The sequence below is a fragment of the Myotis brandtii genome, unplaced genomic scaffold (assembly GCF_000412655.1).
Source record: "Myotis brandtii unplaced genomic scaffold, ASM41265v1 scaffold111, whole genome shotgun sequence".
NCBI lineage: Eukaryota > Metazoa > Chordata > Mammalia > Chiroptera > Vespertilionidae > Myotis > Myotis brandtii.
Genome location: NW_005353789.1, coordinates 3,453,002 through 3,466,606, shown reverse-complemented (window position 1 = coordinate 3,466,606; position 13,605 = coordinate 3,453,002). Strand labels below are relative to the sequence as shown.

Below are 13,605 nucleotides of genomic sequence, written 5' to 3'. Positions count from 1 at the left end.
AATGCACAAAAAGAGATAATAATCTTTATGTAAACAGTTATTTGCAAATAACTGGAAAAAAGAAAAAAAAAGGTAGTTTTCAAAAGTATTAGCAAGGAAGTGCTAGTATTTTACTCGGTTAATCTGAAAAATCTTTAAATGTGTCATTTCCTGATCACCTGTTAATATTACAGAGAAATGCAAAGCAAACGAGATTCTAGATAGTGGCTTGGAAACCGTTCCAAAACAAATAAATTTTCAAAGATATTTATTGTTAGCAGGCTTTCAGTTTCAATAAATCCATTACAAAATAACTTTTAAAACAATTCTCAGGGGAGCTGGGTGAAAAACATGAAAGGGTTAAGAAATACAAACTGGTAGCTACAAAACAGTCACAGAGATGTAAAATACAGCATAGGGAATAGAGTCAATAATATTGTAATAATTATGTATGGGACCAGGTGGGTACTGGAAAATCAGGGGGAACACTTTGTAAAGAATATGATTGTCTAATCACTATCCTGTATATTGAAACTAATATAAAATAATGTATAATGTAAACTGAAATTTAAAAATAATTTTTAAAATAAATAATTCTCAGGGCAGCATAGACCATAAAACATTAACTAACTTCAGAAATTTTCAGAAAAAGATTTAGAATCAAGTACACATGAACATTTAAAGCTGTCATTTGTTTTCTAGTTTTTTTATCTGGATGGAAGAGGGAATAACCATGGAAGCTACTTCTGTAACTAATATTAGGTTACAAATAAACCAAAACAGACACCACCAAAGTATCACTTAGAATCCTTGATCATTTCATTTGATTTCTCTTTCAGAAAACAAAAATAACTAGAAAACGTCACACCCACACTATCTTCACAGAGCTTTTCCATCTACTATCAAACCATTCTTAAGGCACTCAAAAATGTTCTTACATGATATTTACCATTAAAAATAATTTAGCATTTATACTAATAAAAGAATAATATGCTAATTAGACCGGGAGATCTTCCGGAGACCTTCCAGACGTCCTTCCGGACAAAGCTGGGGCTTGGCCGACCTGCAAACCACCCCCAAATGGCCCTCAGCCCCTCACCCAGGCAGGTCATGCCCCCAGCAGGGACCCTAACCCCAATGGGAGTATGGCCAGCCTGCAAACCGCCCTCAGCCCCTCGCCCAGGCCGGTCACGCCCCCCCAGTGGGGACCCTCACCCCAATGGGGGAGTGGCCAGCCTGCAAACGGCCATCAGCCCCTCGCCCAGGATGGCCATGCACCCCAGCAGAGACCCCCCCACCCTGAAGTGGGTGTGGACAGCCTGAAAACGGCCATCAGCCCCTTGCCCAGGCTGGCCCCGCCCTCCCAAGGGGACCCCCATCCTGATCCGGGACCCCCTTCAGGGCAGACCAGCCAGCCCCCACCCGTGCACCAGGCCTCTATCTATACTAATAAAAGGGTAATATTAATTAGACCCCAGGATACCTTCCAAACAAAGCCATGGTGGCAGAGCCAAGGCAGAGGGGATTAGGGGCGATCAGGGCCAGCAGGGGAGGGCAGTTGGGGGCAATTGGGCGGGCAGGGGAGCAGTTAGGCGTCAATCAGGCCAGCAGGGGAGCGATTAGGGGGTGATCAGGCTGGCAGGCAGAGTGTTAGGGGCAATCAGGCAGGCAGGCAGGTGAGCGGTTAGGAGCCAGCAGTCCCTGATTGCAAGAGGGACATCCCCCGAGGGGTCCCAGATTGGAGAGGGTGCAGGCAGGGCTGAGGGACACCCCCCATGCACACATTTCATGCACCGGGCCACTAGTAATAAATAAAAAGGCATCTATGCATCTAGCAATTTCATTCATCTAGAGTTAGGAAGAATGAAAATATAAGCTCCACATTTGGCCATTGATGTATCCTAAACATCTAAATAAGCATCTTCACATAGAAAGAGGTGTGTGGCGGGGGGTGGGGTAGGAGGGAGATAAGTATGTTATAGAAAATTTCCAGGGAAATACTGAAGTTCTCTTAAAACCAAAGAAAATAATTCAAATATACATCAGGCTACTTAGGAAAATACTCAAAGTGCATCTTTATACACAGAATTCTAAACATTCATGAAAAATCACGCAACTCTTCACAGGTTTGATTATGCTCAGCTTTAAAATCTAAGCAAACAGAAAAACAATGTCAAAGAAATATATAAAAACTGGGGTATCCTATGGAAGAAATGCTGTCAAATGTATAAATCCATGATCCCACCTTCAAATCTAAGGGCTTGTATAAGGTACATCCAGTCTGGGACTGCTCATGTACGGTATGAGTCTGGCATGAGACCTCTCCTGCACGAGGGACTAGCCGTAGCACTCACGAAGTTGTTCATTGGCTGTGCTATATAGCTTTCAAAAGGGTTCTCTGAACATCTGGCTTCCTTTCTTAGAATTCAAACCTTGTGTTCAGAAATAAGGATATGCAACCAGGGGGTATGTACCTGCTAAAAGTTTAGTGGTTAGTTTTTTTCTATGAATGTGCTATGAGTAGGAAATTCAGAAAATGATGCTGACAGAATCGGAAGTAGATGGGCTGGGCATGATAGGCAATTAAAATTCTTGATTTTCCCTAAAAATAAATGTCCCTTTTAGGAACAATTGACAAAACACTATGCATGTCTAGATGCAATATACATTTAGTATGACAGTATTATCTCAACTGATTCCAAAGATTTGTCTACACTAAATTAAAACAAAAATACTCACCTTCTAAAGACCTACAGACCTATTCTTTTTTCATATTTAAGCTAAGCATGATAGAACATAGGTCAGAGGAAGCACAGAATTTCAGACAACCTGGACTTGCTGTAAATGTATGAAACCCAGCTCTGGATGCCTGGTCCCAGACATTAGCTCAGTTAACTGTATACAAGTTCAGACGTTCCCAGTTCCTTTGTTTTGATTTCCCAGAGCCACTATCAGTGCATAAAAGACTTCAATCATGAAAGGGAAATCATTTCATTGTTCACATACTTTATAAACAAATTAAGGAGAGGTCAAACACATAGACTTCATTCCTATGAGCAGATAACATGCTGCAAACTGAAGACTTAGCGTCAAATGGAACTAGATATGCTAACACAGATTTGTATCATACGCAGAACCTAAATGCCTCTCACTTCTGGTCGGGCCTGCTTCTGTTTCAATGGTACATGGTTAAACAGGTACCAAAGTTACAAAGTTAGACAAGTCTTCATGAAGTCTCCACAGGTTAGTTGGAGAGACAGACCTTGAAAGAATCATTACAAATGTGAGTAGTATATAAGGAAACTACGACAGAAACATGTCAAACTGCGAGCTAACCTGGTCTAAGGTTCTGAGAGGACCTCCTTGAGGAATCATAAGAAAGCCCGGGGAGGGAGTGGAGGCAGAATTAATGGATTTTTGCAAAAACAAGAAAAAGACAACGTTGGCTAAAGCACAGAGTTTGAGGGACCTGCTAGCACCTGAAAAAGCTGAAGAAGAGATAGGAAACACAAATTTCTAAAAAGTAGTAATTCCTTTTATTACAGAAGGAATTGGTCATTTGTTGAATGACCTTTCAATTGGCCATTTGTTGGAACAATTCTTTCTAACTATAGTTTTGAACAAGTAGCATTTTCAGACATCTAAAAAGATTAGGGTATACAAGTTAACTGAGCAGTCCAGTCAGCAACTTAGTACCCAGATGTTGGTCAAGGCCATGAGGCCAAAATTCTTTTACTGGTTAACTAGAGCTATATCAGGATATTGAACTTGATCTTAGGGTAGAAGAAATAGATTTTCTTGTCATCCTCGATACATTACGTTTTTTAACTTTCTCTGCATCTAATTTCCTTTACTTCATTAAAAGCAAGTTATAATGTACAGTCAAAAACTTTGCCAAATATAACTGAAATTCTAGCTAAGAGAATCACAGAAATATAAAAACAAACCAGAGTCACTACCACACTTCCAAAATAACTATGGGAAAGAGGAATCAGTCAAAAATTTCAAAATTCCATGAATAGTTTTAATCTATCTAGAAAATAATCATAGCAACCTTATTAAAAATAAAACAGACACAGAAAGGGGAAAATGGGTCTCCACAATTTTGTTTCCATGAATTTAGACTTGGGGGTGGGGGGATCATAGAGTAGGTGATAATTTCATTTACTGGATTCTTTTGGAATATTCCATATTAGGAATTAGCAAACTGTGGCCCAAAGGTTAAATCAACTCATCTATTTCATAAGATCTCTGACAAACTAAGAAATTTTTTTACATGATTACATAGCTGAAAAAATCAAAAGAAGAGTGTTTCATAAAATTCAAATTTCAATGTGCGTATTTGTGTTGAACACAGCAGTGCCCGTTTGTTTATAGAAGTCTATAGCTGCTTTTGCACAACATGGCAGAGTTGAGTAGAAGTGACAAAAGCAGTACAGCCCCAAAGCCTGACATGCTAACTACCTGACTTTTCTCACACACACACACACACACACACACACACACACACACACACACACACTACCAACCCGTTTTATAAAAATCCATTTGGGACCTGGCTACAAATGGCAGGTTGTGCAGGTGTTCAGCCTGAGAGCAAGACAGACTTGGGTTCAAGTCTCACTTCTAGCCTGTACTCAATTGGGAAACTGAACAAGTAATTTAACCTCCAGAGCCTCTAGGTCCCAAGTCCGCCCTCTCTCAGCACAGTGGGGGCTGAAATCAGCACATGTTCTGCGCATCAAACCATGTACCCCTGCTGAGGGTCGGGTCCACCTAACAGAAAAAGTACCTTCTAACATGTTGACATAAATGTGCACTAACAGTTGAAGGTGGCTCTCTGTTCCTCAGTTTTCTCATCTGTAAAATTAAAGTACTAACCAATCGCCTCTTCTTGAATTTTGAGTATCACATGAAGTCATAAAGGGATTAACTCACATATAGTGCTGAGCACAGTGTCTTGCATTTAATACATGCTCAGAAAACGCATTCTTGGTATTATTATTCTAAGTGATTCAGAAGAAGAGCAGTGGTTCCAAGGAGGATAGGAGGGAAGTGAGAGGTCAAGACACCTTTAACTGTATTTTTTTCAAACAGAGACACATTTAGGAGGCCTTCTGAGATAGAAGAGAAATGACTGCCCAAATACCCTCCTCAGGCTCTAATCTTAAATGTCTATCATCTAAACCTTAGATTTCCCACATTTAAACTAGATATACAGCTACTTTCATTCATTTGTTGAACAAATAATTTTGGAGAATGAGTCCTGTGCAAGGGAGGGGGCAACAAGCAAGGCACAAGCCCTGCCCTCAACATCTCAATACCGCTGAGAAAGGCCGGACATAAACAGGAAATGACAGTTCAGTGACCTAAGTGCCTTAACAGGATTAAGCCCGGATGTTCTTGGAGCGCAGAGAGAGGCTTCTGTATCTGTGGGGTTGCCACAAGAACTAATCGTTGCTAAAGTAATGGTGTTTTCTTCTGTTTGGTTTTCAAATGCCTGTAAAACCCAAAGTATCACCTTATAATGAGTAACATCACTAAGTGCATCTCACCTAATTATCACATCTGAATATGCCAGAAAGACTGGATTTCAATTAAATACAATGCCCAGGTATTTTTCATAATATTACCCACTGTCCTCTTGCAAAAATTACTCAACCTGAAGACAACTCACCCTAGTTGCTCAGATGAAAAAGCTTGAAACTATTCTTAATGTCTTTCTCTCACACCCACATCTAATCTGTCCAGGCATCCATTCCATGGGTACCATCTTTAAAAATATATTTAAATTCAATCCAACAACTTCTCACCATCTCCATTGCTATCTCCATAGAGTAGCCACACTCCCTTTGCCTAGAATTGAATTACAACAGCCACAGAATCGGTCTCCATGTTTCCACTTTGGACCCTCCCTGCAAAGTATATTTTTACGTAAGAGCTGGAATGATCCTTTTAAAACATTGCCATAATGAGTCACCTTTCAAGGCTCCCTGTTTCACTTGGAAGAAAAACTCAAGTCTTTACAGTGAGTTACAAAACCTGTCTCCTTCCCTCCACTCCCTCCTACTCATCTCAAGACTCCTGCTTCCCGCAACGGCCTCCCCTCCAGAAAACTAACCACCTCGCTCTTCTTTAACTTGCCAGACCCAGTCCCACTGCAGGCTTTGTTCAGCTGCTCCCTCTGCATGAAACACTCCTCCCTTGAGTGATTTTCAGGGCTCACTCCCTCACCTTCCTTAAGTATTTTCTCAACTCTCTTTTCCATGAAAATTGCTTTGATCCTTTATTTAATATTACAGCTTGTCCCTTCACTCTCCATCTATGACACAACCGATATCCCTTTTTCTGAAATCACCTCACTCTTTCTTTTTCACCTCACTCTTAAACCACTTTAAGTCACATTATGTTTTCCTGAGAACTAGCAAGATGTAGAAAGACTGCCTTAAGGCATCTAACTTATAAATGCCAGATGAGTCATTTAGCCTCAGCATCTATGCACACTGCAATCATGCTGGTTACAGGATACAGAAAAGATTTGTTTTCCTGCTTCTGTGAAAAGAGGTGAAAAAAGAGGGCTGGAGGTGCAGAATAGGAAGAAGGATGGAGAAAGAATGTCATTTCAGTGAGCTTAACAGAGAGCTATACCACAAGTATTTGTAATCTCAACCACATCCGGAGGGAACAGAAAACTTACAGATTGCAACATCCACCAAACCTACAAATTACAACATGAATTATAGGTAAAAAGGGGAATAAAACTAGCTATTTTCAAAATAGAAACAGGTACTGATAGAGCTATCCTTAGGGTATTCATAGCGACCAAGGGCCCATATACATGCTTGTTTTCCCTTTTGCTTTAATTTACATGTTTTTAGGAAGAAAATATACTTGTAAAAATAAAAGGCATGTGATCAGTCCATTTTTGTGTTCTGTTTTCATGTACAACAATCTAATATCAAAATTTTCCATAAACCCCAAACTTTAACTACAAAGAAAACACTATCTTATCAAGGGAGCTTACATTTCAAAACATTGCATCTTAGGTAATATAAATCAACATCTCAACTAAAATATAGCTCAAACTGAGATATTATCAAGCTATCAAAATCAAATTCCTTAATCATATGAGAAAGCGCCAACAGTTAAATAGATAAAACAATAGCTCATTCATTAAGATGCACAAATAATTTCGAAAACAGGATAAATGTCATAGATGCTATAATGCAACCCTCATTACAAAAAAAGCATTCTGTTCATGTGTTTAATATTTCAAGAAGAAATGCTTCATTTGGAAATCATTCTCATAGCTTATTTTTATTTTAAATGACTTGAATTTTATAAATATCAAAACAAAATATATACTATATGAAAATTCCCTTTAAACACAGCCACAGGAAAAAAAATAACTTAAACTCTATACAAATTTTTCCTTGTAATGATCTCATTTATGACATATATCTTCTTTACTATAGTATGCTCAACACTGAGGACCCGGAAGTTACTTCTGGATAGAACTATTTTTAAAAGGCAACTTTATGCAAACTTTGTACTTACACATTCTGTGGCTGTGACTACTAATGAGCTCGAGATAACAGATTTTCCTCCGTTAAAGCTCACTGAAACATCAAGAGTTCTGAAATAAAATGAAGAAACAAAAATTAAAAATAAATTTAAAACTAGAATATTATGGGATATTTTTATTTCCTCACATAATTCAAAACTGACCGGAAAGTCTACTTTAAAAGTCCATGCTTTAATCAGCAATTCCAGCTTTTTTCTTTCTTAGTGCCAGTTCCTATTGGACTAGCCAGAGGCAAATTCTGTAAGTGATCTAATTGTTCCTAAAAGTACTAACATAAGCAGAAACATCCAGAAATCCCTGTTATTTTTTACAATAATCCTCTCCTTATCTGAATCTTTACTTAGATAAGTCTATAGTTAACTGTGGTCTGAAAATATTAAATGGAGAATTCCAGAAATAATAAAAAAAATTGATAAATTTTAAATTGTATGTTGTTTTGAGTAGCATGATGAATTTCTCACCATCCTGCTCTGTCATCCCTCTGCCCAGCTAATCCATGCTGCAAATGCTCTCCGCCCTTTAGTCACTCAGCCCTCTCCATTATCAGATTGACTATCAATGTATCTCAGTGCTTGTGTTCAAGTAACCCTTACTTTATATAATAATGGCCCCAAAGTGCAAAAGTAGTGTTTCGGATATTCCAAAAGAAAAGTGGTAAAGTGCTCCCTTTAAGTGAAAGGTATGTATATACAGGAAAAACAGATTATATATAGGTTTTGGTACTATCCCTGGTTTTAGGCATCCACTGGGAATCTTGGAATGTATTCCCCAAGGATAAGGAGAAACTACTGTAGTTTAAATAAATTAGAAAAAAATCCCTTAATCTGTAAAAATGATGAGATTTTTTTCAGGTTCAAAAAATCTAAAAAGAGATAAAATACCCTTAATTCCCATTTAGCTTATTTTCCCCATCTCTAAACACTACTATCATCACAAGATTCATTAAAGCAAATGTACAAGGTAACATTTTGTTAATCTGGCTCCTATAAAGTGCTATGCTCCAATTCTCATAAAATATTCTAAATTCCAAAAAATAATAGCCAGAAACTATGCCTTAATTACTCTGAATTAGTAGAATTTTGCTAGATTTAAAAGATTTCTTCTCTACACCTTGAATCGAGTGCCAAATATGTTAGTTAAGGAGAGGTAGGATTAAACAGAATAAAGATGCCGGAGAGGAGAGATGAGAGGTATTATTTAGTGCCTGCTATGTGCCAGATGCTATCATGGACATTTTACAGACATTACCTCATTTAATCCTTACAATAACTCTTCAAGTAAGAAGTAGTTCCATAGTTTACAGATGGGGTACATGAGGCCCAGAAATGTTCATTACCTTGCCGAAAGTGGTAAAACTAGGACTCTAACAAATTTTGAACTCTTTCCATCATACTACACATGCTTAATGAAATAAAAGTTCCTAATGTGTTTCTTTTCTCAATGTGAACTTAGTATGGATTTGTACAGAGAGAACCACCAGGAAAGTGACTACTAGCAAACTTCTTCAAAATTCAGGAATACTCCTATTAATAATATTTCTTGTAAAATATTCTCTTCAAAACATTTTGTGTTTAAAACAAAGCTTAGTTAAATCCACAAGAGAATGAGAACTTAGGGTGTTTATATCAACTTAAGTGAACTTCTGAACTATTCCAACGTAGAATGCCAAGTGGCTTACTTAAAAAAGAAAACTTAAACCTAATTGCTTATTCTGCAAAACTGAATGCCATGTTTTATTTTGTTGAAGACTAAGCACAGTTGAATCCAAAAATAATATTTCCTAGTTCTTAATTCCTCTACTTTAAAGCACGTACCAGGAAGCATGTGACATGACATGGCTTTAGTTTGGGGGAAGATTATTTGATTTATAATAAAGTATGATTATTGCGGGTAATCTTATTGATTCAGTTTTCAAGGGATCCATAGAACAGTTTTTGTTTTACAAGAAAGTTCACTCTTTCCTATGGTAGAGATGCATGCTGATGAGATTTTGTAGGCAACCAAAATAATTACACATTATCCTCCAAAACTCAGTCTAGTATAATGTGGCTGCTGTGAAATAAAACTGATCTAAGACTCCACAGACCTGGAGGCCTGGCTGGTGTGGTCCAGTGGGTTGGGGCATAGTCCTGTACACCAAAAGCTTTCCAGTTAGACTCCTGGTCTGGGCATGTATAGAAGGTGACCAATCAATGTTCTCCCTCACCTCTCTTTCTCTCTCTCTCTCTCTCTCCCTGCTGCCCTCTAAAATCAGTAAGCATATCCTCGGATGAGTGTTAAAGAAAAAAAGACTCTGCATACATGGATAGCTACCTGGTGAATCTTTTGACATGTGGACTCAATTGAAAAAATATAATCCTCACCTTCTTGATCAAAGCATTGCTGTCAACAGCAGTATTGATGATTATGTCATTTATCAATCCTAACTATAAGCCATATTAAATTTACCTTCTCATTTAATTCTCACAGTAAGCCAATGAGGTAGGAAGTAGTATTATCTCAATTTTCCAAATAAGTAACCTGAAGCTTAAAAGGTAACTTGCCCAAATATTGGACTTCTCTGACTCTGTAGTCACTTCTACCACAAACTACCTTAATCCTCGGTAAATATTTTAGGGTTTTATATTTAAATCTCTCTCACGGACAAGGGCTTAGTATCACTCCTTTAATTTTTCACTATATTCACATATTATGTATAACTATAATAACATTTACTACATGCTGAGATATTTATTTGTGAACACACACATACACACACATATGCTTGCTGGGAAAAGACCTTTGCCTAAAACTATGCTACTTGCTTACTACACTCATTGATAAAACCATCTTACCCTCTAACCAAACTCAATACCTTGATTTTCTTCACCCCAAGGCTCCAGTATATGTGTTTAAAGTTTTCTGTAATTTTTCATGTTACTTCTGTTAGTATATATGGATTTCTCATTCCTATTGCTATATAACTTCTATATAATCAAGACAGTAAACCCATACTCTCAGTTATAGAGCTTTTATTACAAACAAAAATATATTAAAGCTATGTCATTTTTACTTAATTACACACAGGGTGGGGCAACAGTAGCAATGTTGAGCTGTGTGTTAAACCTAAAACTGCCTTCCCAATTAGTTTATGAATATTTTCCAATAAGCTTATTTAATCAACCACTCAATCATTCTATTACTAGTTAATTAAATATATATTCATAAATTACCTGCAATAGGCCAACCTAGGCTATGCTTGGTAGTAGGGCTGCAGTAACCAATAAAGAAAACACACACACAGCATTACAATGTAATTGAAAGGAAGTCATATAAGCAATTACAATATGAGTGTGATATTAACTAAAATAGATATATGCACAGGGGTTCCAGAGAATGAGGTGGGAGACACAACTGATTCAGCCTTGCCATGGGCATCAACAAAGGTTTCCTGCAGGAATTCACCTCTGAGATGAATCCTAAAGAATGATCAGAAGTTAGGAAAAGAGATTAGAAGGGGATTCAAGAAGATGGAGCACTATTTGACAGACTGGAAGGCAAGAAAGGCAAAGAACAGTCAAGGAACTGAAAGCCATTAAATATACAGCAACCCAGAGTGTGAGAGTGAGAATATATGCCTTCAGGCTAAAAGGGGAATATGGGGGGAAATCCAGGATGCCATCTTTAGACATGTGGAATTAGTCTTAAGAGTTTTTAAACTAGGTAGAAATATGGTCAAAATTGTGTTTTACAAATATCACTCTTGTTGCAGTGTAGAGCATGGCTTGGAAGAGTAAATTTCTACAGTAGAAAGACCAGTTAAGAGTATCTTACTGTGTTTCACATAAGAATCAAAGTAGAACTGAAAATAGTGGCAATGAGGGTGGTGTGAAAATAAAAACTGAGAGACACTTAGGACTTAGAATAAACAGACTTGGACACTTATTGGTTGTAGGTGAGGAAGAAGGAATAAAGATGACTTCATAGGTTCCATCTTGTACAAGTGGGTGGATAAACCTACACAGAAAACATAGGAAAAGAAGCAGGTTTGAACAGAAATACATGAGTTTAACTTGGGAACTTCAAGAGTAAGGTGACTATGGGAAATATAAGTGAGTTAGTAGACATCTGGATAGTGGACATTTGAATAGTGGGTTTTACGCTAAGGAAAAGATCTTGTCTGGAGATTTGAAGCTCATCAGCAAGAAAAGGAAGCAGAGAAGATGTGTTTGTGGATCAGAAATGCAATCATGGTGAAAACTGAGAGTTAAAGGACTGCAAGAAGAAGAGCCTGAGGTCACATCTGAGAAGAAACAGCCAGGCAGGTGAGAAAGTGAAGTTCATGAAATATAAGGAAGAACCTTTTGAGACAGGACCGGCCCATAGTACAGATAACACATGGTGGTCTGGGAAGATAGGCTGAGAACTAACAGCTCTTTCAAGTTCCTTTTCTATAAATTGGTTCTACATTGCTTAGAATTGCTTCCACTCTTTGCTCCATATTTAAAAAATTTTTCCCCAAGTAGATGGATAGAAGAAGCCCAAACAATCTAACATAACAAAAAGATTGTTTGAAGTGCATTTTAATATCAATTGGTACTCAATTAATTGTGATAAAACTAAATTTATTCCATTTGAGAAAATATTAAATAGTATTGTCATATATAATTCATTAAATAAAATGTAAGAAGGCCTAATGGTCAAAGTGCTTTTATTTAATTTTTAAAGATGTATGACAATTCCAAAACAAGGGAATAGTTCAGTGCCATATGTCAGAGCTACTCTGATCTGAGATATTTCATACTCCATGAAATATGATTGACATTTCAATCTATAGTAACCTATCTGCAAGGTATTCATTTGCTACTGACTTTATGCATATCCAATAAAAGACTGCCATTTTATGATCCACTAAAAATGGTGAAAAAATTAAATAAAATTGTGAAAGACATTTGCTGGAAGTAATAAATAATTTACCTCCAATTTGCACATACTGAAAATTAAACTGGCAACTACTCAGAAAGTTATTAAAATTAAGGTGACTTAAGGTATTTTGAAGTTAAGTGCTACTATTAAATACTCTGCAGAGCTTTTTAAAAGTTAGCTTTATGCATAATAAAGATTACAAGTTGAAAAATGAAGTTTCATATTTGTGAATACTTTGAAGAATTCACTTCTAGTTATGAATTTATATAAATTAATGTTTTGTCTAAAATATTTTCTTCAATATGGTTAAAAGATTTTTAAATAAAGTAATTTATTTTTGAGATATCTCAAAATATATGTATAACTAAAACAAAGATTACAGTCAGGAAGATTGCTAGATTTCAGAAGAAAAACAAAGCTATGTTCAGAGATGTACAGCACATAACAGCTATGTTGTATAGTAAATGTTTTCAGTATTACACTGAAAATAACCTCTTTTTTTTAACTGATTTGTATATTTTAATAAAATACCAAAAAAGGCACTTAGAAATAATCACTCAATTTTTAGTGCCTTTCATCTAAAAATGTCAAGTGTCTTAGTAATAGCAGAAGCTTCAATAATATAAAACTTAGAAGCAGATAATAAGAGGTTTTACATACATATTTAAGGATATCTCCTACCTAATCACATAGCTGTCCCTCTTTGAACACTTTTAGTTACCAAGCACTCTCTAAATAATTCTAATTGTTAGAAAGATTTCCCAATATTGAACTGAAATGTGCCTTCTTTTACCTTCTACTCTTTCTCTCTCCTTTACTTGGCGCAATAAAGAATAAGTCAAATCTATCTCTTACATGACAGACCAGACCTGATGTTTGCACAGAGCTGATGTGTCACTCCTGAATCCAACTCTGCCAGAATTTTAAAGTTCATCCTATTTAATATTTCCATACTCGGCAACATCTTGTTGGCCACCCATAGATTGGCTCTTAAAAGACAATTTCCAGAACAGAACATAATATTTAAAATAGAAATAAAATGCAGATTAGGTAAACTTATCACATTTTTATATGTAATCAGAAAGCAATACACCATGTGAAAGGAAAGATAAAAGTTCCACCACTGAAGGGCAGGT

The 13,605-nt window shown here is 36.8% G+C and overlaps 1 protein-coding gene across 1 annotated transcript in view; it reads right to left on the bottom strand.

Annotated features, from left to right (window-relative positions):
• Positions 1–13,605, bottom strand: part of ANTXR2 (anthrax toxin receptor 2) — a 134,847-nt gene that overhangs the window by 78,718 nt on the left and 42,524 nt on the right. Inside the window, exon 11 of the mRNA XM_014544711.1 lies at positions 7,537–7,615. Coding sequence (XP_014400197.1) covers positions 7,537–7,615 — 79 coding nt within the window. The remainder of the gene's footprint in view (positions 1–7,536; positions 7,616–13,605) is intronic.